Genomic DNA, 26,063 nt, shown 5'->3' on the forward strand with positions numbered 1-26,063 from the left:
AGGAAAAAGAATAAATGAACCATACTGTGTGACCCTTAAGTATACTGGGACGTATTTGTCTGTATACATCCATTAAATCAGATCAAATGCACAAAATAAATCGTTTTCATAAATGCATGAATAAACCTGTAATAATAATAATACTATAATAAATCAATCTATTAATTAAAAAATAAAAGAATTTCGGAATAACTGCTTAGTGTCTTCAGGTACGAGGTTTTATTTTACTTTAGGCGGAAATTAACAGCAGCTGCTTTAAGATGATGTGTTTGAGTTCCTCTGGTGGTCTGTTTGTGCAACATGCATGACATGCAGTGCTTAAGGTTGAGATGGCTTTCAAGATCAAGTCAAGCTTTATTATCCCCGAGGGGGGCATTTGATTTGTAGCCAGCAGCATAAATAACACACATAAAGCATAAAGCCAAAAAAACACAAATCACATAATTAAAAAATGTAATAGTGGTAGGAACAAATGAGAATTTAAATCGATTTTTTCTGCACCGAGGGGAAAGAAAATGCCTCCTCCCTGAAGGTAACAGCTGATACTCTGAAACAAAGGATGAGTGCCATCACCCCAAATCCTTTCTGTCTTCAGGGTCGCCCTCCCTCTATACAGGAGGTGAGGATCAGTTGGCTTTATACAGTACCTGCCACTTTGCTACACAATTTAACTATGCTCCAACCTCTTCTCCAACTTATCTACGCAAAAATCAGTAACTATTTCCTTTAATTTAAACACATTAAATGTTAAGAAAGGACTGTCCACACCATGCTTGAGATTCATCTATAACTGGGTCACGATCTGCATCATGGAGCAGAGAGATGATCACTAAGTCGTCTGCAAATTTGATTATATGTCAGCCCTGACTGAGGCTCTGACTCTCATTTGTATAAAGAACAAATAAAAGTGGAGACACACACCTGAGGGGAACCAGTGGAAGGTAAAGTATATCTGATATTGTTGACTTTCACTTTCTGAGGTCTATCTGTTAAAAAGCCTCACTGATTCAGATTCCAGGTAAGTTCACAAACATAAAGGTAGAAGAAGACTGATTCCACGTTTTACTCTATATAATTACTATTAATTCTCTGTATTGTACCTTTAATGTAAGTTGGCCTGTTTGTCCTGCAAGATTGGTCTGTCTTCTTTTTTTCTTTTATTGCATGCTGTAAATACAAAGTCCATCCAAATATTGCAGGAAGGCCCTGCATCAAGACACAGATATACTTCAGAGATATCGATCTATCCAGTTAGGAAGCATAAACCATTATGAATCTGCTGTGAATTGTGAATTTCACCTGCTTTGGTGCAAATTAAAGTTATAACAAGACACCCCCCCAAAAAGAGAATGGATTTGCAGGTGCTGGCCACAGACATTTCCTTTTCTCCTCATCTATCCTGAAGGATTTTTCTCTACTTTTGCTTTTTGCTAGTTTCCATGCTACTACTGGCTAAATGAGATAATACATGCAGCTTATTTAGCTCCTCAAAGATGGAGGAGAAACCATGAGGTGGACCATTACACACAGGGAGAGTGGACAGGGCCATATAAGGGCATCAACAGTGCAGCACTACTAGAATGAGTACTTCGTGCAGACTAGTCGTGCATGTTTCTGAGCAAAATGTCAGAAACATGAGCTTCGAGGGCTCAACATCCTTTAGTGAGACCTGTGCTCAAAGCCCAGAACAATGAAGCTGAATTGGGATTTGCCCAAGAGTACCAGAGTTAGCGAGTCCACCAGTAGTACTCCATTCTTTTCACAAACTGGAGCAAAAGAATTGGCTGCCAATGGATTTTGTTTTGTTTTCAAAGCAGTGCATTCTTATTTAAATGATCCCAAACAGCACTTTCATCATTATCACACTGTGGACAGGAGCATTTTTACAGCTCTTACTTTACTTAAGTCTTCACAAAAACAAGCACAAATAGTTTATTAAAAAAAGCACATTTTATGACAGAGACATGTAATGAGACACCATACGTATTATTGATAGCTGGCATTTTAATAAAGCTCAAAGGAATAGAAAAAACAACAACAACGACAAAAAAAAAAGAGATCCATGAACAGTTGAGCATAGTTTGTTAATTGAAAAGAAAATGAGTTCAGAGTTGGAAAAAAAAATACTATGGTTTTCTCTGTATACTTACTGTGTTTTATACAATACCACACTAAAGCCTGTGTGAGACTTTACGCACCCTCAGCTACACTTTGCATTCAGCACACTTCCTTCAACATCTGCACTGCTTCCATTAGTACACACTTCCATCAGTTAAATGTCGTTACAAAAAATACTTCTATATGCCAAAATATATCTGTACAGTGTAAACACATACTGAAGGAACATATGATTTAAAAAAAGAAGATGTAACAGTAATGTAAAAGTAAAGTAATAAGCATGTCCTGAAGAGGGAGCATCTTTGATTAGACTCGACAACAGTGGACAGGGTCCTCAAGTGCTATTTACAACTGTGGACGACCTCGAGGGCGATCACGCTCTTTAACAGTTTATCCACATTAAAGTGACATTTGTAGTGTTTGTTAGATCCAAATGCAACATGGTCAACGGCGAGCATTTGAAATCACTCTTAAATTGCACAAACTGATGACACAGTATGGGATGTCTGTCTAATCTAATACTCACGATAGTCTCGCCAGCGACGCTGCTGAGCGATCACACTTTTTGCATCTGTAGCACGATAAAAGGCCCCCGAACGACAACATACCGACACGCACGTGATAAATTATAAAAGCTACTCAAAAAGCTACCACAAGCTGACTCGTTCATCTTTAATGGAACTGCCATTATATACAAACTAATTTAACTTATACAGGTACAGCATATTATGTTTCTCTGAATAAAATCTAAGACGCCTTTTTTAAAAATCATCTTCAAAGCATCGAAATCGCACTGAAATAAATTAAGAGCCTATTGCAGGTGCTTTCCAGAACAGTTTGATGGTACTGCACATGCTCGATAATCTCATCATTTTATTCGGAAAGTAAGTGCAATCACCAGCTGAGGTATTTTGAACCCTCACTCTTCATGGCACTTCACTATACACACACACACACACACACGCTCATTCAAACACACACAGACACTAAATTTAACTGTCTAGAAGTTTTTCAGTCACGTGTACAAAAAAACAAACAAACAAAAACAAGTACATGCCTCTGATCAAAGATGGGGAGGTGGAGGGGGGGGTAAGCTGATCCCTCATCTGTGCCGCAACAGGCGGTGACAAAATGACGCTAACACTCACGGTGTGTTCGTATGACACAAAACAAGCATAAGGCCACACATGATCAACTCAGAGAAACCAAACGGCCTCTGTCAGAGGCGTGACATTCAGTGCTTCAGTGGTTCAACTAGATAAGGCATTGGTTCGCCTCTTAATATTTTATTCCTTCTCTCTCTCTTTTTGGCACATGAGAACATTGATGCACGTGCTGACGAGTACACACTTGGGGCTCGTTTGAAGCTGTCCAAATGGTTACAGCCAGCTCTGATTTTGTGACAGTAAATCTGAGGCCCACCCGTGTTCTTACATTCCAGTTGTAATTTCTAAAAGTGGGAATGTCAATAAAAGAGCAAAATCCGCAAAGTCCTGTGTTTTTGCTCCGACGGAGCACGTCCAGATGCTGCCCAACCCAATCTGGGCACTACTTGGGGTGTTTTTTGGGTGTGCCCTGCTTCTTGGTCTGCCACAGATGGCTGGCGATGGTAATGGCATCCACGCTGGCGGACATAGTTTTGGCAGGGATCTGGCTGAACTGCTTCCTATCGGAGTTGTACTTGTACAGAGCTTCGATCATCTTTGTTGTAATATTTTTCGGGCCGATGCCGGCCAGTTTGGTGATCTCCTCGGTTTCGGGGCAGTAGGTGTAAACGGACCGGAACTGGCAGCCGGCGTCGCGAAACAACACCAGGAAGTTGTTGGCTTCAGATTTCTCCATTTCCTGTGGTGGCAAATTAATAAAACAAAAACAAAAAAACCATCTCATTACGGTTTGTTACGCTCTTTTTCAGGAAAAATATATTTATACACACAGATACAAAACATACATCAAGTATCTTGTTTTTCTGCCCTTCATTGACTTTGCCAGCCAGGCAGCAGTGAGCCAGGGCATTCTGGATGATGTGCTTGTTGGACTTGGCACTGGGCTCCTTATAAAGTTTAGGTCCTGTGGGAACAACGCACAAGCGTGAGACTGCAGACAAAAAAAAAAAAAAAAAAAAAAAATCCTCCATTGTTCAGCAGCTATGCAAATCTAAATGCCTGTGTCTACCTGTGTACTCAGTGTTGGAGGGGGTGGAGGAGGTGGTGGAGTCGTTTTCCCAGTCCTTCTCTCCGTTACGGCTGCCGGCCGAAGGACAAGAAGAAAAGCCTTCTGCGGAGTCCGGCCTGGAGGTGATCGCAACACAAACCAACAAATGACACACGCAAACATAACCACCACGAAGACGACAGACAAGCGTGGACACGTTACCAACACGTACGCCAACACAATGCACACACACAGACATGCACACACACAGATGTGGCAAAATAAGGTCAGACACCGTGACACAAATCTCCAAGCCCTGCCTGTTGTCCCGCATTACATCATCGTACTGTCATAGTCAGATGAAACGGAGCAGCGAGGGGCAGAAACGGCACGTTCATCCAAGCAAAAGCAAAGTCTCGCTGCTGTCTTTATGGGTGCTGCGAGGGATGAGCTCAAGTACTTATGAAGGAAAGAGCAAATACACTGGTGAAGCAGAGAGCAGCCAGCAGAGAGGAGAGAGCAAACAACAGCCTGAGAGCAGCACTGCAAAGGACGGGAAGATGGGAAAACGAGAAAAAAGAAAGGTGGAAACAGCTCAGCCACGCGAGTCTCAGGAAACTTATTGCAGAAGCAGCTATTCAGTGTCGACACATCCATCTGCTTTTATGCGTTTGCCAATGACATGAGGTCTATACAGTAAATCAACACAGAACCACATCTACTTTGGTTTAATGCACTCTCTATGCTGAGGCGCTCCTCGTCGCAGCGTTACTAACCTTCCCTTTCTTTCTTTGGGAGAGCTTAAATAAAACGGGATATTGGCAGAAGCTAGTTTGTGGCCTCTGAGGGAAGCATGCAAAACAGAGGGAGAAAAGGAGAGAGGGACAAGAGAGAATCAAGATGCAGACTGCAGATCCTCACAGGGAGAAAAGAAAAAAAGAAACATTTCCTTGAATTAAAATCACAGCTGGAAGGTCACAATTGGGAGGACACAAACCCACAAACCAAGTAATAAACTGCTTTTGAAATTAAGAGTTTTATTCTTTATTCCTGGGCTGATTTCATTGACATGGACAGGTGTTGACAGATGTTTGCGTTCCTTCTTCTGGATCTTTTTGGGTCTAAAATGTGATCGTCAGGCAGACAGGCTGCGCCTTACCTGTTATTCTTCCTGTTATCGGCGTCTCTGTCATTGTCGGCCAGATTGAGAGATGCCAGAGAAACGCTGGACACCGAGAAGCCTCGAGGACGCACACCTGCATGACGACAGCAGACAGGTGCAGTTTTAACATGCATCACAAAGTTTGGGTGCTTTTGCTTGCGGGGTTTGGCGCGTTGCTCACCTGTTGCTCTCGCGGGAGGAGTCGACGACTCCATGACGTCTCTGTGGATGGACTTGGGCCGCGGCTTTTTCTTGAGACTTCCAGATCGAGGCTTGATGACCTCGTCCATGTCCTCCATCAGTTTGAGCTGCTTCCTCCTCAGATACTCATTCTTGATGTAGTCCCTCCTCGCCCTCTCGTCATCCTTCTTCTGCTGTTCCTCTTCCGCTTTCAACCTAAAGAAGGAAACCAAGAGACAAGTAGGTAAATGCAAACTGTAGTTGGATGGTGAACACAGGCAGAAAGTGAGAAAGACATACGGACCGTGCAGCCTCCCTCTTCTGCTCCTGGTCCAGCTCCTGCTGTTGTTTCCTCTCCTGAGCTTCCTTCTCTCTCCGCAGCCTCTTCTCCAGCAGAGCTGCTTTCTTGGCCGCCATGTCCTCTTCCCCTTTCACATCATCCTGGTGTTTCATGGACAGAAACACACAGATGTATAACAGACCTCCGATTATAAGCACAAGAAATGAAAGCTGGCTGAAGAAAGTGTGATTTGTGCAAATAAAGTGTGAAAACGTGTTACTAACTCAGGATGAAGGGTAAGAAAACGGACTCTTTGTAACGATGGCAGCTCTGAGATTATCAGAGTGTACTGGACTAACGCGAGTTTGTGTTCGGGCCCATTATTCTCGGCCCACATTCGCCCGTGGCGTATTGTCTCTGATCAGCTCATGGCTCAACAGGCTCATCACCGCACATGCTGTTCCAGGCTCACACAGTGTGAAACTCTTCCTTCACCATCAGGGCATGCAGTCTGTGTTATTAATGAGAAGTTGGTGAGCCGTGCACCAGTTACGATTACAGTTGAGGGAAGAGAGTGAAAAATGTGGGGTGAATACTGAACAGCCGTTTCATGGCAGGTACTACATACACATCTCAACTAGCGGTTATGCTAATGTTAGAAATGTTAGGCCATGTTTGAATGATTTGAATCATTTTTTTTGTAAAAGCTAAAAAACAAAAAAACTGGAGGTTTGTTTTGAGCTAAAAGTTTTTAAAGATCTGAGGTCTGACGCTGTAACTCACCGTGAAAAAGAAGCCACAGCACATCTTTTGGTCTTCTCCCGTTTCTCCCTCTCCTGCCATCTCCTGGCCTTGGCTCTCTGGAGGCTTCAGGTTCGACAGAGGCACCTCCACCAGGTCTTTCCGATCCTCTGGGTCTCCTCTGACCCGGCTGTCTGTCGTCCCTTGGATCTCTGACACTGGCTGAGAGAGCACCTGTGATGTTTTCGATTGTTTGGATTCTCCCTTCAACTCCGTCTTCTTCTCCCGTCGCTCATCGTCCTTTTCTTTGGCTGCTTCTTTAGTAGGAGGAGTGTCAGCACTCGCCTTTGCCACGGCTTGCTTTTCGTTTTTAGTGTTTTCTTTGTTGTCCCTGGTGTGTGGGTGCTTGCTTTCCCCAGAACCCTCATCGTGGCCCAAGTAAGCAAAAGAACTGATCTGTGTTTGGCTGGGGGTGAAACGCCTCAGTCTGGGCAGGCTGTCCACTGAAGTTGGTGTGTTGAGCATTCGGCTAAAGGGCGTGACCTTCAAATCATTTGGACGCGGAGTCCGAGGGGTTCTGGCGTGGAAGGAGGCCGGTCGTCGTTTGATGCCGGCAGGGGAACGATTGGGTGCGTGTGGAGAACCAGAGGAGGACAGGATCGGCGATAAGGACCCCACCGAGCCTCTCCCTGATCCCCGGCCTGTTACACTGCTGCTACGCAACTCACGGAGCTGCCTGAGTGGAAGAAATACCCACAACATACATGTGACATGTTAGCAAGGTGATGGTAAGTGACCAATTCAAATAAGTGGTTTGAATTAGGTGGTACCTGTGTGGAGATGGTGCAGGAGGTGGGATGACCCAGGCTTGTTGCTGCTGCTCTCTCATGGCCATGATCTTCTCCTGCTGCTGGGCCAAACGCTGCATCTCTGTCTGCAGGAAGCTCAGCGACGTGTTCAGCCTCTCAATCGAGCGTGTGTATTCTGCAATATCGGTTTCTCCTGGCGTCACACCTGCGTCACCGCAAACATGAGCAATGACATGAATTATGTACATAAATAAATCTATTCAGACAGCTTGCTAAGATCCAGGCTGAAGAGTGATGCACACAGTGAAACATTAGCAACTAACAGAACAATGCAGACATTTTATCAAAATATTTGAAAGACTCATTAAAAAAACCCAAAGAAAAACCATCATGTGCTGTGCCTACATACCGCCACCATCTTCACATGGAGATTTAGGAGCTGCCCCGTCTGGCTTGCACCTCTCGGCCCGCTCCATGTTGCCCTGCCTGATGTCCTTGGATGAAGTGAGCGGCTCTGGTGAAGCTGTTTCTGCTCCTCCTGAGCTGGAGCTGGGGGGGGCCGTCACTCCCTTCCTCCTCACTACGTTCAGGAAGGCCGTTCTGCCCATTCTCTGTCGATGTCGCGTGAAAGCAGCTTCCACCTAAAGAGCGAGACGTGATGTTTACACACTTATATGTGATGCTATGTTGCTATGAATCTCTTTAAGTCCGTTTACCTTTTTCTTTTGGGCTTCGATCGCTCTGCGTTTCTCTTCCAGCTTCATCCTCAGCTGAATCATCTCTGAGGCGATGAGGTGCGAGGGATCTCTGGGTGAAGGAGATACTGGAGAGGGTGATGTGATTGGCAGAGGAGGTGTAGAGATCTAGAACAAAATGCAAACATCAGCGACACTGATTCAATGCTTTTTCAGCCTGAGGTGTAATACAGAAAGATTTGTGCGAGTTGCTCAGAACGAATCACAAACCTGAGATGAAATGTTTTTTGGTGAGTGCGTATAGGGCACATTGAGGTCTGAACTCTCTGGCGTGGTCCCTCCACTGCTCCTTCCCTCCAGCTTCCTGATCTTCTGCTCCGCGAAGCTCGTCATCCGCACCAAGCCACCTCCGGAGCCACCGGAGGATGAGACAGGGCTGACTGTGTGTGATCTGGGCAGTGTGGGTGCTGAACTGGGACAGGGGCTGTTTCTGTCACCTCCATCTCCCCGTTCACTCTCAGGGTTAGGGCCACCGACCCCTTTGCGTCCTCCTTCCCTGCTTCTTTCCCCTTCTGGCCTGTCCGGCAGAGGACACGACCGGGTCATGGCATCACAGTCTGGGTCCATATCTGAATAGTCTCTAAGCGAGGACGAGTCCTCATCCAAGCTCTGGATGTCTTCGGTCCTCACATGGATGCCTGTGTCGACTTCATCAGTGGATACGGAGTTAGGATCGTGGTCATTGAGTCGGGCCTTTGCTGAACTCAGGTCATCTCCTCTACCTTGGGCTCCTGGAAGGTCTGAAGGTTCTGCACCATGGAGAAAGAAGGCATTATCTCCATCCCCCATCCCCAAGCTAGCGTGCGGTCTTTCAGTGTCATGGATAATCTTCAAGGCCTCCTCAATGCTCGGGGGAGTTGACGGGCTGATGTGGCCGGTGTGGCTGGGGCTGTTTCTGTCTGGCAGGACCCCGTTAGAATACCTGAGAACAGAGACAGGTAAATTAACCGATTACAGTCACAGTGCAGGTTAGAGGAATCTTAACTTCCTGCTCAGTGAAGCAGGTTTATATCTCAACTTTCAACCATCATCTACCCAGCTACCATCCATCAGTCCATCTGATGTCACCATGTGAAGATGCTACAAATAATTGTTTTCTAGAAAGAGCATTAATTACATTTAATCAACACCTACATGTGTAAAACCAATTAAAAAAAACATTATTTTTTGAATCCCTGACATCATTTAAAGCTGGCAGGGGCCATTACAAGCCTGCTCTACTCTACCTGCTTTGGCTCTTGACTGTGAATGTGTTGTTCCGTCCCAGAGGCTTGTGTGAGGTGAAGTCGTCATCCTCCTCTGGTATGTGTCTGCTCTGGCCGTTTACACTGACAGGCATCATGGAGAGGTGGCGTTTCATGCCTCCTCGGGACGCGTAGTGAACTTTGAACCCAAGGCCGTCACTGCTGGCCGAGCGCGTCATGCCGCGCAGGGAGGGAGCCTCATCGAGCGGGAAGGTTGGATCTCCATCCAGAGGAATCTCAAAAGAGATTCCTCGAGAGGAGGACCTAAAGGAGAGAAGGAAAGGAGAAGAATTGTTAGTTTAATAAGGGAAAAAAAAAAGGTCCAATTAAGAAATGTAGGCCAAAGAAGGCACAGTTTAGCAGGGCTGTTGGATTTCAAGCACTCACTGTTTTTCTTTGGGCCAAGTCCCGACACAGCCATCAACATAAGACATGGAGGTAGATCTCTTCATTACACCTGTCAGAGACGCAGAGTATATTTGTTTAAGAGACTTATTGGCTGTATGAAAATATTTACACACACTGTGTGCGTAGTAAGTGTTTACTTTTACAGTGCTATGTTTAGATTGTTTCTAGTGCTGCAAATCAGCCACTAGAGGGCATCTTGATTCAAAACAAAACCATGCACTGTTTAGTATTAACGCCCCTCAGTGACTTTCAGAGTACATTATTTTATTGTCTGAGTCAAATAAAGCTTTTGGGGGTTTTTTTTAAGTTCTTGCCTCTTTTCCACACTTATTTACACACTACTGAACAACGAATCATCAAAAATACTCTAAAGCAGTGGTCCCCAACCTTTTTTGCGCCACAGACTGGTTTTATGTCAGACAATATTTTCACAGACCGGCCTTTAAGGTGTCGTGGATAAATACAACAAAATAAAATGATAAGGCCAAAACAAAAATTGTGGTATTTTGTAAATATAATAATAAATGCGAATTCACTGTGTAATTGTGTAACTTTATTAGCAGCGTGCTCCTGACGTGCACCAACAACATTGGGAGTAACATCCTCCTATCTCGTCGCTATGGTAACGCATAAACATTTCTTTCAAAATAAGTAACACAACAACAAAACACACATAAAGTACATGAAAATATATAGAAAATGTATTCATAACACACGGGAAAAGTCCCAGGGAAACCAAGTTAACGATGAAAACCCTGAAAACCATCAATTTCACACCCGAGCCTCAACTCTCGCGGCCCGGTACCAAACGACTCACGGACCAGCACCGGTCTGTGGCCCGGGGGTTGGGGACCGCCGCTCTAAAGCATCTGTATCACAGCAGATGATGGATCGTTACCTTCAGCAGGAATTTTCTCTGGGCTCAAAGGTCTGTCTGCATAGCTCTGTTTGACTGGACTGGACACAGGAGCCATGTTTCTACAGGATACAGGCTCACAGGCTGCATACAAAAACATACAGTCAATATTCAGCTTTTCAATAATTTACCAACAGTGTGCTAATATTGTTGTAAAGCTGTACTATACCGTTCGGGTCGAAGATTCTGGGCTGTACAAATGACGGTTTAACCACTTCAAACCACCAGAAAAGCTCAGCCATAAACACCAGGTAGTTACTCTGCAAGACCACACCAGCTTAACGGTTAATTTGGAGTTAATAGTAAATGACAATGAGCACAACACTTGACTTCTCCCTCCATGTCTCTGTAAAGGTGCTACCAATCATAACAGATAACATCTGGATGGATTAATGAGGTCACAGCAAGTCAGCAGTCTGTCTCACTCTGGGGTTTGTTTGTGTGCACGTACTTCCAAATGTTTGACTGTCTGATTTACTTAATATCAAATCCATACACCTTTTGAAAACTGCCAAAAAACACCATCTGGAGTTTAATTTAACATGTGCACGGAGGGATGCAGAAAGCAGCACGAGTCGGGAATGTGTTCGTGTAATAACCAGATAGGCTCAGGAGGTCTGCAAAGACGATGATCCGTAGAAAACTAATTTGTCAGTTTATTTCTTCTCCAACAAGGTGGGTCTTTAGTGTAATGGTTTACACGTTCACCTAACAAGCAAAAGATCCTGATATTGATCCCGGGAGGAGACCCAAATCCCTCCGAGGTTGTGTCAAGAAGGGCATCCTGGGTGAAAATCTGCAGAACTACCTGCTGTACTGAGGGCTGCTTTCATTTCTCCTCTAACAAGGAAAGAAAGAGTGCTGAAAGCTGTGATCTCTACTCCTCTGTGTTTACTTAAAGTAATGTACTGAAAATGAACAGACACATGCAGACAAACACTTGTTAAGATTCTGTGCGCAGTGAGTCTGCGGTGGACGGGCAGTGTGCCAGAGCCTTTAGCTGGCCTTCGTGATCCACCCCACTGTTGTAGTACTGTACCACTAAAAGGCAACATGCACACACACACACTATAATTTATGTAGTGGATGAGAAATGAAGGAAAACAGTGTGCAAATATGAAAACTTTCTGCTGGTTTTTTTTTTTTTTTTTTTTTTGAGGAATGGAAAGTCCCAGCGTGCTCGGATCACGGCTTGAATCTTAATGTTCCTTCCCACACTCTCTGCATACTATTTACCCACACTGCCACTGCTGCACGGGTGTTTGGATGGCACAGGGATGCTCTTAAAGTAGGTCTACTAACCATAACCAAATGAGCATGAAAGGTGGAGCTCTGTGTCTATAAAAGCCATGTTTTTTTTGTTTGTTTTTTCACAAGAACAAAAGAGACATGAAGAGAGAAGAACAAGAGAGGCGGGCAGAGATGTGAATCTGTCCTCTGTTGGAGAAGGGAGTGGGATGGAGTGAAGGGAGTCACTCAAAAGTACAGACACTGCACTCTGAAAGCACCAGCACACACGGTCTGTTGTAATCTGTCTCTCTCTAACATATACATACATAGACACACACACAGAAACATACACACAATAGCAATCCCTGTAAGAGCCAAGCCTACTCACATTCAAACTTTTCCTTGAATGACTCATTTTTGCCCATGCATAATTTCCCACTCTTGCTCTTCCCCCTCCAAAAACGTCTCACCATTTCTCCATCTCCTTTCACCGTGAAAGCAGAACTGTCTACATCTAGTTTGACCAACCTTTACAGAAGCATGGGCGTAGAGCAGGTCCTCCAGGGTGAAGTGGCAGCAGTGGTTGAGGTTGTTCCTGCAAAACTCCTGCACCAGTTGTAGGTTGTACAGACTGTCAGCCAGGGACATGGTCTCCTTGAGGCAGATATCTGTTCAGCAAAGGGGAGGGGTCAAACACAGAGACACAAGGAAAGGGTAACGGGCCACACAGGAAGCCGAGGACACGATAAGAGTTAGTTTATGTTTAAAAAAAGACTAGAGGAGGAGGAAATGACTCTTCATTTCCCTGCATTTGTCATAAGAAGCCTCTCATTTGAATCACTTAAGCTCCTTGAAATAATTTGTGACGAAAATGTTCAAACCCTCTTCAAGTCCTTCTAGATGAATCATCTGGATTTTTATCCCCTGACGTTACTATAAGGACGGCCCGTGTATGTGTAGGAGGTCTGACAAGGCAACAGAAGACTACAGCAGCTGGTTTCTCTGCTGTGATGTCATCCTGTGCGTTACTTAAAAAAAATAAATAAGCGAAGACAGTAGAGTAAATCAAGCTGCCAGCAAGAAACCTTAACGAAGCACAGCTTGTTTTCACATCTGGTTCACATGCCTGAGATCTTCCTGCGAACTACAGTCAAACACCAGAGTTGTTTGTCTTTGAAATAGCAGCCGGCTCCACCTCTCCCTCACACAGCCCTCGTGACCAATCACATTCCAACCCGGGGCATTTTCAAAAACGACAGTCTGGGCAAGCTCAGAGGAAACAAGGCTTTGTTCTCCATGAATCCTACTACCTTTATTCTTCCTCTATCCCTCTATTTATACCACTATCAACAAATGCAGATGGTGAACTATGAGGATTAGGTTTTGCATTTATAACACTCGCTTATGCACAATGCAAGTATTATTAATACACTCTTTGTTAATCTATTGTAAGAGACTGGCAGTGAGAACAGTGACTTTTTTGTGCTCTGACTAAAAGTCACTGTGGTTAGTTTGATGTGTGCTATTCTGTCCTTTAATATGTGTGTTTGAACTGAACTGAGTTTAGTCTTGCAGTCTCGTGTGTAGTAAAGGTAACACACTAAAGTGTGGATGGCTAACAGAAGAGGGGGATGGTTGCAGACCTTCCAGTCTGATGGCCTGCGGGCAGTAGAAGTGCAGCAGCGCAGTCAGGGCGCAGCCATCTGTGTTGTCCTTCAGCAGGTTTTCCACCAGGGGGAGCGACGGCGCGCTCCTCTGGGCATGCTCCTTCCTGTAGCGAGCCTGAAACCATGGCAACGGCACAGAGACATCACCTACATGTGTCATCGGGGTGGGTGTGTACAGCCGGCTCTCTGATTATCGATGCAACCACATCTCCATGCTCCAGTCAGTCACACACACGGGCAAGGTAGAAGTGTTAATTTGAGGATCTTCAAGCACGCACACACACACACACACACACACCTGAAATAATACAGATTAACATCTTCATGCAAACAAACATTCAGTTAAGTCACATCTCAATAAGATTTATCATGTTAAAACCAAAGTAGGACGCATATTCATAACCCTCACAACCCTGCTCTCTGCGACTGGTTGTGAGGCGTGGTTAGTTCCCTGCATGCATGCTAGCAAATGAACGGTTTGCACCATTTCAACATCTCCTGAGAACTCAGTGGCACTGAGGCAGTCTGAAGCTCTGGTGCTGCTGCAGACAATGTGTGTGATTTAGAGTTAAATAATAATGTGTGTGAGTGCATCCTTCCTGTCTGCAAATTTTCTCCATGTCCCTCTGGGACTAAAAAAAACCACAGAAACAACTTTACAACATATTATTATACGCATTCAGGGCATCGGTATTCTTAGTTTGCCCATGAAGACAAAAAGATTGTCAGATACAACAGAGCGATTATGTTCAGTAAAATTGCTCAGTGGAAGATCTCATGTTCATGTGCTCATAAGGACTAACCATAGCCGAGTAGTATCTGTGGCTCCCTAATGACAGGTCATAAATGGTCACTATGATTTTTGTCTAAGATGTGAAAACGATGGTTGGGTTTGAAGGGTCGGGGGTGTCTGACCAAACCATGACGAGGGTCAGGGCTGCATGCAGTGACTGACAAGGCAAGTCGGGAGGTGGCTGTGAAGGGACGGGGGGATTTTTGGGAAAGGAGGAAGTTGGTGGGTTTGTTGAAGAGGCGTTTTTCAGTATGAGTCGACTTACAGGTACTAATCTCCAGTACCATTTGCTAGGAGACTTGATGGTGGATGATGATCGGACAACAACAGGAGAGAATGTTAGGTGTTAGGTGTTTCCCAAACAACAGCAGGGAAAAATATGCTACAGCTGCTAGGACTCGTGAACAAACGCCATCTTAATACCTCTACAAAAGCTACTTACTTACTTTCTTCACACATTTGAAATCAGCATCAAAATACACAGAAAGAATAGCGGGATATATCTGCTAAAGCAGAAGTTTAGTTGTGTCATACATCCATAGGTGCCCATGTTTACAAATGACCCTGAACTTTATGTATACCACTTATTTTTGCTACACTCATTTCTTGTGATATAACTCAAGAAATGGAGCCTCCATTATCTTGTGATTTAATACAAATAAAAAATGTAATTATTATTTACCTGCATTATTACAACTTTAAGCTAGTTTAATTTAAGCATCTATAACCAAACAAAGTTGGTTTGGACCAATCAGCAACCTCTGAGAAGATACTGGCCAATAAGGTCACAGCTGTCTGGGTCTGTCTGTGTTTCATAGGTGTGACAAGAGTCAGATTGCTCAACCAACCCGCTGCCAAGTATTTCTTAAACGACTGGCTTCAAGCGCCTTATGTTCCAATTTTGCATAATTCTCATTCATCCAATCAACTGTAGGGTTTTTTTTTTTAGCAGTGTACCTTACCAATAAATCACAATCATCAAAATAAACAGTTATTCCTCTTTGTCAAAAAACCTACTGTGTCTTTAAGTAATGTAACTGATTGAATGTTATTGAGGATGTTTATTTTTAATAAGTAATCATAATGTGTACCATACATAAGAGACCATTCAGCACTGATAAGTCACAAATACAACGCAGCAACGTGTTTTGAAATAGAAGGCTGTAGTTTAGGTTCGAGGTGATTTATATTTTTAGTATTTAGATATAATGTTTTTTGTCTAATTTCAGCTCCTTTTCAATTCCAAACCAGTTATTAACACAATGTACAGAGAGCTAATGGGAATAACTGATTGGGCAGAATAAAAACAGTCAGCGAGTTAGTCTGGGGACCATGAATGAATATGTCAAACTGCTGATTTCACCTTCCCAGTCTATTTGTGCCCAAGCAGGACTTGCAGTTTTATTTAACACTTAACTGTTAACTGTTGTTTAAATGTGCACAGGTCTGTTTCAAAGTCAGACCTGCACCCAAAGTCTAATCCCTCATTTCTTGGCCTCTCTTAGTTTGTTCCATTAAACTTAAGATTGCAGCCTTTTGATAAGTTTTTGAGATACGCTGCAAACTAATAAGCTAAACATACTTTACAGAGCCACAAACATGACCTCATTTTTATAACTAAGATCCTGAGTCTTGTGTAACAATCCAACATTGTTTGTTTTCTAACTTTCTGCTCAATAATATGATTAAGACCTAAAATCTCAGTCCACACAAAGAAACGCTGAGTGCTTGGTCATAAGACCATAGTTAACGACTTTTCACACAATCCCAGAATAAACAAGCCCCACTGAGAAGTGTCTTGTGCTCATCCTCTGGTGTGAGAGTGTGTGTTTGCACAGGCGTGTGTGTGTGTGTGTGTGTACATGTAAAACTGTCTCCTAATAAGTGAATAGACTTCTATCTATCTGACACTGCAAAGAAGGAGCTGTGTGATGGAGCATGGAGGAGAGCAGCTGACTGACTGAGCGTCCAGCTATTTCTCAAAACCTTAAAAAGGCTGTCTTCTTCCTTTGTTCTAACTTGTTTTAACAAAGCCTTGATAGGTCACACACCCTGCGTGTGTGTTACCACAGCGCAATCGCAGATAGGCACTGATCTCTCTCTCTCACTATATTAACACAAAACAGACAGTAAGCAATAGAAAACAGGCCAAGAAACTCCCACAGCAGATAAAAGCTCTCGTCTAACTGACTTAACCACTCGTGACGTCCTGCAGTTCTTTGAAGAGCCAGTTAATTCTGCTCCATATGAGGAAACACACTCACAGTGACACTGTGCAGGAAACTTACAACCTGTTGCCTGTGAACAGGTTCATTCACGACACTGTGTGTTTTCAGCTGTGAACTTTGTGGGTGCATCGCACATTCATGCTCCCCAGAGGAGGAATCCAGCCGACTCTGGCGATGCCCTCACTTTCTGTGGCCATTATAAGGTTCATATTTGTGTTAATCGCTGAAAAATATTGGACTGATACATGTTGCACATCTAATAAGAAGATACTGTTACTGCTGGGCTGCTTAACAAACCAGTGAGCATGTTTTAGAGTTAAGGTGTCCACTCAGGAAGTGATTCACTCGCTGCTGGTGGACATTCCATACTCCGGTTGCCTAGGTAACCTACCGTATTAAACATCCTGTCACTGCTGCTTACTCACTTCCTGTATGAATGCCCCTTTAATTCACTGCATGAAAGAGGTCAAATCAACATTTTGTGTCTGTTACCTGGGCTAACTATCTGTCAGTTCGCCGCTTTGTCCACGCTGTGGGTTGCTAGAAAAAGACATTCATGTTTCCCAGAGGATGTACCCCACTGGCTTTAGAGGACACTGCACTTTCTCTGCTGTCATCATCAACTTCAATTTCTAAGTTTTGGGCTCTGACCAATATTCCTCACAGAGGCACACAGGCCTGGAGAAGGTTCTAGATCCTAAACAAAGGCAAGTTCCTTGACTTGCATCTCTGAAATTAGTCCTTTCACTCCATTCAGTGTTTACCTCTCTGAGTTAGCACAGTATTGCAGAGAGTATAGCTAATCATTTCCACCTGACACAAGTGATCCCCCCCTCCCCCGTTTGTACTCCATCTTGGTGAGATAAAAATCTTTTTTCCATTTTTAAACGTTCGCCATCTTGTGCCTGTTTTAGAACTCGAGGCCCGACAAAGCACCGCACTGTAGCTTCACGGTTAAGTGAGCAGCAGAGGATGGTATCTGACTGCTGTGTGTTTGTGCCAGTAGACTGGCTCGAAGCGTTGCATAACTACGAGGCCTGCAGGATGACACTGCCTCTCTTCTGCTACAGCTGACAAAGTTCCTGAATGTCTCTCACTGTGGTGTCATTTCTCCCTTTCCTCCATCTCTGATTATCCCTCCTCCCTCTTCTTCTCTCTCTTTTTTTCCACCCCTCTGTCTGTCACCCTTTCTCTCGTTGGCTTCCCCGCACATTTCTTTGTCTCCTTTAACAGCAGTGTGGCAACTCTTGCCAACATTTCTCTGCAGCTGGTCTGAGACTGAGCTCATCTGTTCCTCTGATTCACAGAGCCCCGTGTACTGAGCTGCATGTGACTGCATATGTGCGGGTCTTCATGTGTATCTCCACACATTTAAAATCCAATAATATGAACGCGATTGGTGACAAAAGAGAAGTAATTGAAAGAATTCAAAAATAGATTTAATAGATTTTCTTTTCTTTTTTTGCAACCACTGCATACAAACTTCTCAGCTACTTTGCTGCTGGAAGTCAAATTAGAAGATTTATGCAACTCCGTGTGTAAAGTCAAAAGCTGGAACAAGGATCAAAAAACTGCAATCTGTTGTTTCACAAGACACCACAGTTAATTTCTGAGTTTTATTTAGAGGTGCTGATAAAAAGAGCAAACAGTCTCCCCATGTTTGCAGTTCTAATGACAGGAGTTTTAGAGCACAGGCATCAGCACGATGTTGAACACCCTGTTATTTGGATCATTCGTGGCACTTTTATTTCAGTCTATGCGTGCATTCTTACTTTGAGCGCTGTGGCGTTTGACTCCTGCAGTGAAGCCTCTCTCAACTTCTGCTCCTCTACAAGGATGTCCCTCAGGTGTTCATTCACCTTCAGAGAAAGAACAAGAGAGGCAATGAGGTCAAAAGTCAGACGAGCATCTGGTGCACACTGAAAGTGAATAGTGAGCCTGTGCTGAAGACTTGAAAAACCGGGCAGTGATAGTAAGAAGGCCCACATCAAATAGAAGTTTGTCACCACCACCTCCACCCATCAACTACTGAAGCTAAATATAAATATACCATCGTACCAATATACAGAACTCAGCTAAATTCTGATGCAAGTGCAGGTTTAAGGGGGTTTTTTTTGTTGTTTTCAGAGGATCTGCCCAAGCACGCTGAGAACTGACACTGCATGAGGACACACATGGTCACATCAGCCATTCCCCCCGCCACTGCTTTCCACGCCTCGGGGCTACGCAGAGACACAATTGTCAATGTTTTTCCAAGTGTGCGTCTGTAAATAAATCCTGCAAAGTGTGCATCTTTCCGCCTTTGGCCTGGAAGCAGACAGCACATGAGTTCTTCCAGAATGGATTATGGCTGATGATAAGAAGATCTGACATTTGATGAACTCTGTACTGAGGCTTGTTTTATTATTTCAAGGAGAAAGAAACAAATTCATCTTTGAGATGAGGCTGTTTCACACCCATCGTACTCCTCAAACACTCATCAAGGACAGTAAAAACCACTTCATGTGACCAAGCAATCTTTAAACCAAAGTGCTGCGATAACAGAGATCAAACTGCTGTCATCTTGAAGGTAAATTTTAATGGATTTTTAATATAAATACACACTGCAAATAAGTCTAGTCTCAAAATACTTAAGAATTACCAAGAATTACCTTATTTCTTATTGTTTTATATTTTTGGGGTGCTAGCCAGAAGGTTCCCTGGTAAAGGGTAAAACTTGCCTAGTTGTTTAATTTGAATTGAACTGAAATACTGTGTTGTTTGTTTTCCTGGAAACTGTAGTTTTTTGTTGAATTATGGATTTTTCTTATTATTTTGGTGCTTATTTGTCGGCCTTTCGTTGAGATGGACTATAAAGTGTTGGCTCACTCTTTAATACACAATTTTATGTGAACAAGCTTTGTGAGTGTAATTTCCCTCCAGGAATGTGCTTAACCTTCTACTTTACAGAGTTGGCTGGAGTTAACGGGGTTCATGTTGGGTACGTGTTCGTGCTTTCAGCTGGATCCAGGTGGTGGACTGACCCAGGAGCTAAGTTTTACCCTTTGCTAGAGAACCGTCTGCATGGCACCCCAAAAATATTAAATAAAAAAAGGGTATAAATTAGGTCATTTTTTGCAATCTGCTAAAACACAGCCATGCCCCCAGCACAGCCCACTAGCGCCTGTGTAATTTATTTATTCTTTTTTTGGTAATTTGAAGTTTAACACTGTAGCATCTAAAATCTCTCAGCCACATGTACAACGCTGGTTGGTGCATGGATGTAAAACCAAACACAAGAGTCTGGCAGTCATTCGAGGAGCTGAAGACCAGTTAGATTAAATTGACTTTTGATATGTGATGTTCCACAACAATGAGAAAATCCTAAGTTTTAGTGCGTCCTGCAGCTGTAATGCTAATGTTACCATTAGCTTTGATTGTCTCTCCACAGGCCAGAGCCATCCTGAAACTGTAATGCTGAGAGAAACAGTAAGAGAGATTGCACATGGTAAATGGAGTGGTACTTATTAGTGCTTTTCTTTTCTAACTGAGCATTCAAAGTGCTTTTACCACACGCTTCATTCACACTCATACATACAGCCCTTTATTCTATGCCTTAAGCACTTTCTAAGTATCACACACGCCATCACACTTTGATGGATCGGGAGCAATTTGGGGTTCAGTGTCTTTCCCAACAGCACTTTGGGATGTAGACTGGAGGAGCTGGGGATCCATCCACCAACCTCCTGATTAGCAGATTACATGCTCTACCTCCTGAGCCACTGCAGCTCCCAATTGTGGGAACTTTAACACTGATTTGCAATCAATAAACAAAGACTGGCTGATGTTCTGTGTTTTCAGGTTGACCTTTGCAATCAAAGCCCAGCCTCTGTTTCTGATAGACAGCAAGAACAGGCTATGAATGAGTCTGGCTATGGATGAAAATTTTTAAAAAATTAAGTAAAGACAGGAGAAACACCCTTCAGATGTTACGAGTGTTGTTGTTGCGTAGTTTGTACACCAGATGGCACTACTTCTCAGCAAAGTTAGGCAGAGTGCAAGCACGTTTTAGGAAATCTGTTCATGTTTATGTCTAAAGCGAACAGTAACATCATGCAATATTTTTTAAATATTAGATTTTTAAATCACCAAATCAGTATCAGTATTGGTTTAAAAAAACAAAAACAAACCTGTATCGGTCGGGTGTAGCTGAAACAGGTGAGACTATCAAATTGTTAAAAATACTGACTGTATGTAGAAGATGGATGGAGATCTGAAAGTTGAAGCCAATGTGAAAGCTCTTCAAACCTGTATTCTTTTAGTGGTCAGCAGGTGGCGCCTCCTCTGACTGAAGAAAGAAGTTCGGTTTTATAGAAATCCACCCTGTGACTTCAGCAGATATTTTCCTGGTGAGCTCATAGTGACAACTGCTACTTATAAGACTCACTGAACACAACAAAGCTTGTTTTCTAAATTATGCTCCCGATTGCAGTGAGAGAGGAGAACAAAGCAGAAAGAAATGGCTACTCTATGATCCATCATTCGGTTATTTGCTTATCACATCCGATTTCAAAACATCAGTGAAAAATGCTCAGATTGAGGCTTCACAACTGGACTTGCTAACCACCATCACAGTGGCTCTGTCACTCTTTTATATACAGTCTACAAGGTTAGAATAGTCGTACCTCAGTGGGGGTTTAAAGCCTTTAAAGCCCCACTGAGGTCTGACTATTCTTCCTAATCCTGCTTTAACAGAGACTAGGAATCTCTCTGGCATTATCACATGTGCACGGTGCCAATTTTTCCATCTTCTCCTCTTGCAAACATATTAGATTTCTTACCAACAGTGGAGGAATTAAGAACTGACACACTTTCCAAGAGCTCGAGTGTCTACTAAATCCAGAGAACACAAAGTAAGTAGAGTGGAACAATAAAAAGCCACCTTTGTAAACGGCTTAAGGCTTCATTTAGCTCGTGGAGACAACATCTCCCTGTGTTTGTGCATATGAATACCTTGTTGATCCAGGTGGTTATTGCATCCTCTGTGTCGTAAGGCAGCTCCTGGATGTGTCCGTCGCCGTTCGATGGTTCGGCTGTGGAGTACCTGTTGATGCAGGACATCACCCTCTCCACGCTCACCATCTCTACGGTGTACGCCATCATCAGGGTGTCTATGAGCGCCAGGTGGGAACTCTGCACAGACACACAGCAGCCAGATCAAGTTAAAAAGGTAAAGTCAGCTACAGATTTTAAATTTTTATTTTATCTTTTTCTTTGAAAGTTTTTCCCAAAAGCAACAGACTGACAAGTGGGAATTTTCAAGTGCAAAGTTGCCAAAAAGAGTGTGGGAAAAAAACAAACCATGAAAGTCATTTATATAAATGGCACATCTGTTTTTAAAAAATCCACCTCACTTTCACACAGTCTGTCAAACCAGACCAGCTGCTCAGCTACCTTCTGATCACCATCCGTCTTGCCTTAAGCCATGTAAAACTGCTTCACTGTTAAACGTTGGAAAAATACTTTTATTAGGCACATTTCGTCCAATTTTGAGTCATTTGCTTTATCTGAGTGGTTGTAAAAAAGCAACATCAACACCTACACAAAGCTTGACATTCTCCCAGCCTTCCTAGTCCCATTCCAGGCCGGTCAGAGCAACAGACCTCCCCTTCCCTTTCCTGTCACACTACAGTGTGTGTACGCATATTTGCCTGCTGCTTACCTCAGCATTGCTGTGTGTCCAGCCTAACTAAACAAACATCTAAAATCTGGAGCTCCATGATCGAGGTGACTCAAACTGACAAAAACAAGCAGTGAGGCGTTGTGTCTAGCACAGGCCTCTATTCATAACCACAGAGCCACATGCAACAGCCAGTGTGACCAAGTCTTTTCCAAAGAAACAAACTCCCGCTTCAGTGCTATGAGTTTACACTTCCACTGGTTCTCAGAGTCATCACGGCATGTCGTCCTGCCAGTCTAAGCATGCAGAGAGCGTGCAGGAGTAAAATGAGCTCTGGAAACAAAGACCTCATGGAAATAAGTGCTGAGATGCTTTGATCAGCTGTACCTGATGTGAGTAAATGCTACTGAAGTTAGCTGTGCTTACGTTGCACACATTAAATACTGTTATGTAGACCAAGTGCTCATACTTATCCAGTGTAAGCTCTGTTTTTGAGTTAGTTTATTATTTAATATGAATCCCAACCAACACATCAAAACCAGAAGCTATGCAAACAAACAGAAAAACAGAAGAAGCAGCAGGTTCTTCTCACGCTTACCATGACTTGACAAACATCAGTTATTAAGTTGTTTATATAAACAAATATGTTGTGTAAGCTGGTGCGTCTGAGGATGGTGGCTGAAATGCAGCATGTTTCACCTGCAGCGTATTACACGGGTGCCCAGGATTGTTTGGACAGCTCCAATTTATGATTCTTACCAAACTTATTGAGCTGTTTATGAAAACGTCTGCAGACAGACACCGTTTTCAATTCCTGCAGCTTCAGGATATTGCCAGATGTCTGACATTGTGTGCATTCTCCTCCAGATGTGCTGCAGGACGTCTGGCTGACGGCTGGACAGACTGACTGAGAGAGACGCCAAGCAGCTTAAAGCGAAGCTAAAGAGTCAAATACCGTGATTTAAATGAAACTCGCTGAGCTTTTTCTGTGATTGAAGCTTTTCTTAAGTCATTTACATAAAACTACTAAATCTTTAATATTGGTAAGAGGCTTGTGTAGGTGTGTGCATGAGTGTGTGCAGGGCTCTGAGCAGAGAAGCCACATGAATTTAAATGATTGTGACAAATCACTTGTGTTTATTTTTTAAATAAGGATGTTTGTAAGCTGACATTTGTTTAAATTAGGGGAAAAAAATGCACTGACATCGGCCATTTTATTTGTCATATTTTATGGGGAATATTAGTTGAGGCACATAACTCTCTGTAACCTGTTGGGATTCATTAGATGATCAGGTTATTTAGTATGTTTTGGTAGGTACTGGTAGGACTGTTACTGCAGCCCCCTTTATTCTTTGTGGTAATGTAAGACTGCCCATACTGAAACAGCTCTATGGTCTATGCAGAGAAACAGAAGCTAATTAAGTCCCTCCCACTGTGGATGGAAAACAATTCAGTTTTCCACTGACTTTGTGGGTCAAAGTAAAACAAAAAAGAAAAAGAAAGAAAGGCAAATCGCATTTACATCATTATTCACAAAGTTACTGACAGTAACCTGTGAAATGGACGGATGGAAGCCTCGCCATAGCAAAAGTATGGTGGCCCTGAGAGGACTGTAACTTAAGAAAACACCAGAAAATAGAAAAAAATAAAATCGTAAAAGTGCAAAAAACACAAAGAAATTTGTGATTTTAGGGGGACAATAAGTCTCAGTGCAGTGCGGTTGACCCAACTTTTGTTTTCTATATATATATATATATTAGCTTTGTAACAGATAAAAAGCTTTTTAAAAAGTTAATAATATTTAGTATATATAAATATAATAAAATACATTATCAGGCAAAATGCATTTTGTTTAATGCATTTCAGTCCTCCGTTGCATAACATGGGGATGACCTTTTTCCCCTCCAGTGGTTTTCAGAGTCTTTACAGTACCAGCATAGGCCCACACAGGCACATTCCTGGCAGATTAGATGAAGGGCAATTTCTGCTGTTTACCCTGCAGCCTGAGCGATGAAAGATAGTAGCGCGCTGCCCTGATAACTTTCCAGACTTGTAAAATCCTGAGTTGTATCCAGTAAAACCCACTGCAGTGTTTGACATTCAACTCAAATGAATGGCTCCGGTACTCAAACTGCACTAGAGAGTACCTGACACAATGTGCTCGCACCTACACAGCCACTTAACATTGTTTTAAAGCAGGGCTGGTTTTTTGTCTGAGTGCCCACTAATGCTGCAAGAATAATAGTCGAGCTATCATGCGATGCCTTTAAAAAAAGAATATATAGTCTATGTACTCAAAGGCTTTGCAGACATTATAGTCCAGGATGTCCACGTGCATGTATGTTGGAGTAATGGGGTTGAACATAAAGTGTGAGCCTGAGAGATGAGGACAAGCAGGACGGGCAGTTTTCAAAGTCCCTGCTTACATATCTACAGACTGGTCAGATATCCACAGGGACAAAAAAAGACGCTACTGTTGATAATACAACAAGATTTTAAGAGCCATGTGCCGTCTATTATGCCTTCACAAAGACCTTTGTGGTGCGTGTCTGTGCACAGAAAGCACTCACGGTGACAGACACGCCTTATAAGGCCGTGGAGATGGCAGACGCCTGTCATGAAAAGCGCTGCAGTACGCTCGTGCACATTTTCTAACAGGAATTCATCGGTATTCATTCCCACAGCTGTGTGCGTGCACGTGTGTGTCCTTGATCAAAGGCATTTATAGTAAAGCACAAAATACAGCCGAGCAAACAGACAATAAAAGTCATTCTCCACAAACATGACAAGTGCAGGGACATCTGAGCCCCACAAGTGTTTCTACTGCACAACTTTACACCTACACGCCTGCCTCTACTCAGATGTGGAGACTGATAGCCATCTTTCTTTCGCAAACATCTGTAAAAATCTCCAAATCTTTCCGCGTTATTCAACAGAGAGCTGATGGAGGGACACGCCCCTCTGCAGAGAAAAATCAGTTACTGCTCAGGCTCCGTCTCTCGATCTCTCATCTGTCACTTTCTCGTTTCAGTGTTTTAACACTCGGAGGGCGACGAGTCAAAGAGGAATGAGAAAATAAAGCAGGCCTTGTACACACTACCGGACATCTGACTCCATCGGCTCCACGGAGGTGTGAATTTGAAGACGGGCAATTAAAGGAGCTCTAATTTGTGCGTCAGACGTTCTTTGACTCAGTGTGAGCCCCACCCTCCACAGTGCTGCAGTAGTGCACATCACGTCTTCCTCCCTCCTCTCCTCTAACCCTCCCTCTTCCCCACGTATGCCGCTCCTCCGTCATGCCCCCTTTTTCCCCCTCCTCCCCCTCCTCCTCCTCCTCTCCCGTCTTTCCAGATGGCCATATTAACACGGGGCCTTTTCCACACATACTCTGGCACACACGTGTCCTCATGACCGCCAGAGAGGCAATACCTCCTTCACATCTTTTCCAAAGCTCTTCCCACACTCACCCTTTCCCCTCTTCTCTTGCTCTACTTTCCTGCTTTTCCTCCTGGACAGCAACCAAATGGCAGCTGCCAAACTACATCTCCCCCACTTTTTCCTCTCGCTCTCTCTATATATCCATTCGGTCTCTGACAAACTGCCACGCTCCCCTCCCTTCCTCCTCCCTCTCCTCCGCCTTCCTGACATGAGTTATTCTTCTGTAGCACAGCACTGAGAAAACCATGAGCTCATCATTTTCTCTGCAGATATACCATAAC

At 43.5% G+C, this 26,063-nt stretch overlaps 1 protein-coding gene across 4 annotated transcripts in view; it reads right to left on the reverse strand.

Moving 5' to 3' along the window:
- Positions 1-1,919: 1,919 nt before the first annotated feature.
- The window catches only part of camsap2b (calmodulin regulated spectrin-associated protein family, member 2b), a 32,939-nt gene continuing 8,795 nt past the window's right edge, over positions 1,920-26,063 (reverse strand). The window contains exons 3-23 of one of the 4 annotated variants that reach the window (XM_025900580.1): positions 21,678-21,857; positions 18,458-18,544; positions 14,723-14,755; positions 13,641-13,779; positions 12,526-12,665; positions 10,937-11,027; positions 10,750-10,851; positions 9,831-9,900; positions 9,426-9,707; positions 8,410-9,121; positions 8,161-8,307; positions 7,854-8,085; positions 7,466-7,649; positions 6,678-7,371; positions 5,919-6,055; positions 5,616-5,830; positions 5,432-5,528; positions 5,049-5,114; positions 4,294-4,409; positions 4,070-4,188; positions 1,920-3,963 (exon numbers count right to left, since the gene is read on the reverse strand). In XM_025900580.1, coding sequence (XP_025756365.1) covers positions 3,667-3,963; positions 4,070-4,188; positions 4,294-4,409; positions 5,049-5,114; positions 5,432-5,528; positions 5,616-5,830; positions 5,919-6,055; positions 6,678-7,371; positions 7,466-7,649; positions 7,854-8,085; positions 8,161-8,307; positions 8,410-9,121; positions 9,426-9,707; positions 9,831-9,900; positions 10,750-10,851; positions 10,937-11,027; positions 12,526-12,665; positions 13,641-13,779; positions 14,723-14,755; positions 18,458-18,544; positions 21,678-21,857 — 4,140 coding nt within the window. In that variant the 3' untranslated portion in view covers positions 1,920-3,666. The remainder of the gene's footprint in view (positions 3,964-4,069; positions 4,189-4,293; positions 4,410-5,048; positions 5,115-5,431; positions 5,529-5,615; positions 5,831-5,918; positions 6,056-6,677; positions 7,372-7,465; positions 7,650-7,853; positions 8,086-8,160; positions 8,308-8,409; positions 9,122-9,425; positions 9,708-9,830; positions 9,901-10,749; positions 10,852-10,936; positions 11,028-12,525; positions 12,666-13,640; positions 13,780-14,722; positions 14,756-18,457; positions 18,545-21,677; positions 21,858-26,063) is intronic. The other 3 variants (XM_005476206.4, XM_025900581.1, XM_005476207.4) reach the window with 3 other exon arrangements.

Source organism: Oreochromis niloticus, linkage group LG18, assembly GCF_001858045.2.
Source record: "Oreochromis niloticus isolate F11D_XX linkage group LG18, O_niloticus_UMD_NMBU, whole genome shotgun sequence".
Taxonomy (NCBI): Eukaryota; Metazoa; Chordata; class Actinopteri; order Cichliformes; family Cichlidae; genus Oreochromis; species Oreochromis niloticus.